The 4,195-nt window shown below is 37.7% G+C and overlaps 1 protein-coding gene across 1 annotated transcript; it reads right to left on the bottom strand.

Moving 5' to 3' along the window:
• Window positions 1–15: 15 nt before the first annotated feature.
• LOC124232555 (sp110 nuclear body protein-like) lies at window positions 16–3,793 on the bottom strand (the record flags this gene model as incomplete). Its single annotated transcript, XM_046649512.1, has 2 exons — window positions 3,368–3,793; window positions 16–389 (listed from the first exon to the last, which is right to left on the bottom strand). Coding segments are annotated over exons 1-2 (588 nt in total), but the record flags the coding sequence as incomplete, so codon positions are not given.
• Between the last annotated feature and the right edge of the window lie 402 nt (window positions 3,794–4,195).

The raw sequence follows: 4,195 nt of genomic DNA, 5'->3' as shown, positions 1-4,195 counted from the left end.
CCCATTCAGGTTTGCCTTGTCTGTTCCTCCTGGCTCTGATCCTGGACTGGACACAGTCCTAATCTGAAAGTGGACTGGTGCCTTCTGTCCACCCCCACCTCCATTCCTTCCCAGTGATAAGAGAAAAGATGCTTGTTTGAACCAGCATGGCATCTGGGTCGTCCTTCTTTCGTGAACAGGAGTCCTTTGACTGGGTGGCTTGGGGACAGGGGTGGGGCTGCCGTGCTCCACTGATACCCGGGTGGCCGTGTGGCTGGAGAGGAGGCCACACTGGTCTGCCACGAGATGACCCAGATGAGCACCGAGGCAGTAAGGACCTCGTGCTTTGTGCTTACCTCTTGACAGCCCTTTTTGTGGACTTGACTGGCTACATTTTTCTCTCAACTTTTCTAAAACAGAAAAAGAAAAAGTCATGTCTATGGCTATAAATATTGATCTACAAGCTTGAGATTCAATACCTTTAAGTAAATCTTTTACTGTCTTTCCATCCCTTTTGAAGGCAAGAAAACCATCTTGCCTTATCTGAAAAAAGTACTCCATTTTACTTGGAAATAAAGAAGGACTGAATAAAGAAGTAACAGAGATATACTTAATTATTAACATTTAAAATATGCCACTTTCCAAATTAATAACTAGTTTTTTCAAGACTAGGAGAAAATTTAGAGAAAGATTGTTACAAGCCATAAATATAAAATATTTTTTTAGCTGAAATTCAAAGCCAGAAATCATACAGGTAAAAAATGAACAGATTGACTATTTAAAAAATTATAATGTTCATACTTTGAAAAACATCCTTACAATAGCAACACAAAACAGAAAAATTTCAATATGTAACATTAGAAAGTTAATATTTTTAATAAATAAAGCAAAAGATGATTAGTACACTAGGAAAGTGGGCAAAACATAATTTGAAAATGCTCAAAGAGAAAATGCAAATGAAAAATTTATTTAAGAATCATCTTTAGACCACTAATAATCAAAGTTTTTGATTAGTTTGACTAATAATCAAATATATTGTTACAGGGAATGTAAACAATTACATTTTCTGCAGAACAGTTTATATAATATAATACATATAGTATATAATATAAAACTTAAGATATATAGACTCCGACCAAGTAATTTCACATTTAGAAATTAATTCTGAGGAAATTATAGGACAAGTGTGCAAAGATACAAACACAACCAAATACGATTTCCATTTTCATACAAAACCTGTAAATAACTGTCCATCAGTAGGTAGTTATTTAATTACATTGTGGTTAACCATACAATAATGCACTACGTAGCTAAAAGATAGGGAAATAGATAACATTGACATGAGATATGTGTGTTAAACACTAAAAGAAAAGAAGTTTCACTATTAAAAAGATGTGTACTCAAGGGCAGAAATCCAATAAAATTAATAACCTTTACTGGTTCATTAAGAACATTCTTATGTGCAACTGGCTTTTTTTTATGGTAAATGGTGGGGAAGAAATGCAATGACTACTCCTGAGTGTCAGGGACACTGCTCTGATTTGTACTAAGGCACCAGCAGTTTTACCTGCTGTGGGTCTTGCTCCATGTGTACAAAGGTCAACATAGAGAAAAAGGCAAATAACATCTTTTAATGAAGACAGTTTTGACCTTGAAGATCTACTGAAAGGGTTTCAGAGATACCCCCCAGGGGTTCCTAACCTCACTTTGAGCCTCTGGTCCAGGGGCTCAGATAACTGACTCCCACTAGATGTCCTTGGGAGAAAGTATTTGCAAATCATATCTATGATAAAGGGTAATATCCAAAATATATAAAGAACTAATACAATTCAACAGCAAAAGACACAAACAATCCAATTTAAAAAATGGGTAGAGGATCTGAATAAACACTTTTCCAAAGAAGACATACAGGTGGTCAATGGGTGCACGAAAAGGTGTTCAACATCACTACTTATCAGGGAAATGCAAATCAAAACCACAATGAGATAGAGCTTCATAGATGTTAGAATGGCTATTATCAAAAAGATAAGAAATAACAATTGTTGGCGAGGATGTGGAGAAAAGGTAACCCTTGTGTGCTGTTGGTGGGAACATAAATTGGTGCAGCCACTATGGAAAGCAGTATGGAGGTTCCTCAGAAAATTGAAACTAGAACTACCATACGATCTTGCAATTTCATTTCTGGGTATTTATCTGAAGGCAATGAAAACACTAACTTGAAAAGATATATGCACCCCCATGTTCACTGAACCATCATAGCCAAGACATGGCAGCTAGGTAAGTATCCATCAATGAATGAATGGATAGAGGAAATGTGGTGTAACATACAATGAAATGTTATTCAGCCATGAAAAAGAAGGAAAGCTTGCCACTTGTGACAACATGACTGGACCTTGAGGGCATTTTGCTAAGTGAAATAAGTCACGCAGAGAAAGACATATACCATGTGATCTTGCTTTTACGTGGCATCTAAAAAAAACAACCAAAAAATGAACTCATAGATACAGAGAACAGATTGGTGATTGTCAGAGGCAAGGGGTTGGAGTGCATGAAATGGGTGAAGGGGTCAAAAGGTACAAACTTCCAGTTATAAGACAAATAAGTCACGAGGATGTAATATGCAGCATGGTGACTATAGTTAATAACACCGTACTGTATTTTTCAAAGTTGCTAAGAGAGTAGATCTTAAAAATCCTCGTAACAGGAAAAAAAATTTTAACTATGCGTGGTGACAGATGTTAACTAGATTTACTGTGGTGATTATTTTGCAATATATACAAATATTGAGACCTTATGTTGTGCATCTGAAGTTAACATACTATGTCAATTATATCTGATTAAAAAAAGCACCCAGCTGTCTTTGATTAAGCTAGACATTAAAGAGATGTGCAAAAATGTAAAATGATGCCACTCTTCTCACTAATTATTTTAAATTTGGAAAAGATACTTATTTTTCATAAAAAATGTTTTTATGTTAAGTGATTGATTTAGTGTTACTCTTAAATCAATTAATACCTAAATATTTTTAAACAATCGGTTTTAATTTCTAATAAGGTTCATACAGATAGATATAAAGAACATGAAAAAAACTCTTTGAGATCCTCAATAATTTCTAAGATTGTAAATGAGCCCTAAGACCAAAATGTTTGACAGCTGCCGCCCAGGTCACAGCTGAGGTCAGCAGGACCCTAGGAACACAGCTGCTTCTGCGCAAAACCTCCTCAGATGCAACAGATCTTTGTTCCCTCTCTGTCCCTCTTGTCAAACCTCACCATCTTTCTCTGCACTTCTCCCTCCTTCACTATTAACTTTACACGTCCACCCAACCCTGTGCCCGCTCCATGACAGACCCTCCCACACTGAGCATTCAAACGGCAGATTCCATTACCAGCCTCATCCTCTGATGCAGACATTTGGACACATCCAGTCCTCGCTTTTTGGACCCTTGCCATGACCTCTGAGTTCCCGGTTGAGTCATCCATCCTTTGAGTTGCCTGATCCATGACTTGGAGCTTCTGTTGGATTTCGTGTACAGCTGAGGATGTCCCTGGGCCAAAGAGTGATTTGTGAATAGTTTTAATTGGGTTCCCAGTGAACCCCATCTCCCCCTGTTAGTGATTTCTTTCTCATGCTCCCAGTCCCTACCCTTTCAGGAAATCTTTGTATTCCGTACCTCACATATACCTTGCTATTTCTCTATAACTACTGCTCTCTTTTCTTGTGTGTATCTTTCTTTCTCCCCAGACTCACAATCTTCCTTCCTGTTCCTCTCTTTCCCCTTCAGCTCCTCGTTTTGTTCATTAATTACAGGCGTATCGAGGGCAGGGGTTTTGGTCTGTTTTGCTCACGGCTGAGTCCTCAGGACCCAGGACAGGTGCCTGCCACACACTTCACTCAATTCATCTTTGTTGAATGATTGGATAACAAGCAGTAGATTTTAAAATATTAGAATCATGTATTTTTACCTTTATAGATTTTAATGTCCCAGGATCCCCTAATTATGAGATCGGTAACTTTCAGGGGAAGAGCGGATGCTGGCTTGACTCAGGAAACCACTGCTCAGTTGAGACTATTTTGCATTCACTACACAAAATCTTGAAACGCAGAATTTGTTGGGAGCAAAAGGGGATTTCTAAGTTCTAAAAATTACCTTAGAGCCCACAAGAAAAGCTTGGAGATCTGAAAGTCAAGTTTTCCTAGAAGACACTGGTACGGA

Source organism: Equus quagga, unplaced genomic scaffold, assembly GCF_021613505.1.
Source record: "Equus quagga isolate Etosha38 unplaced genomic scaffold, UCLA_HA_Equagga_1.0 HiC_scaffold_7536_RagTag, whole genome shotgun sequence".
NCBI lineage: Eukaryota > Metazoa > Chordata > Mammalia > Perissodactyla > Equidae > Equus > Equus quagga.
This window is presented reverse-complemented; position numbering and strand designations above follow the sequence as displayed.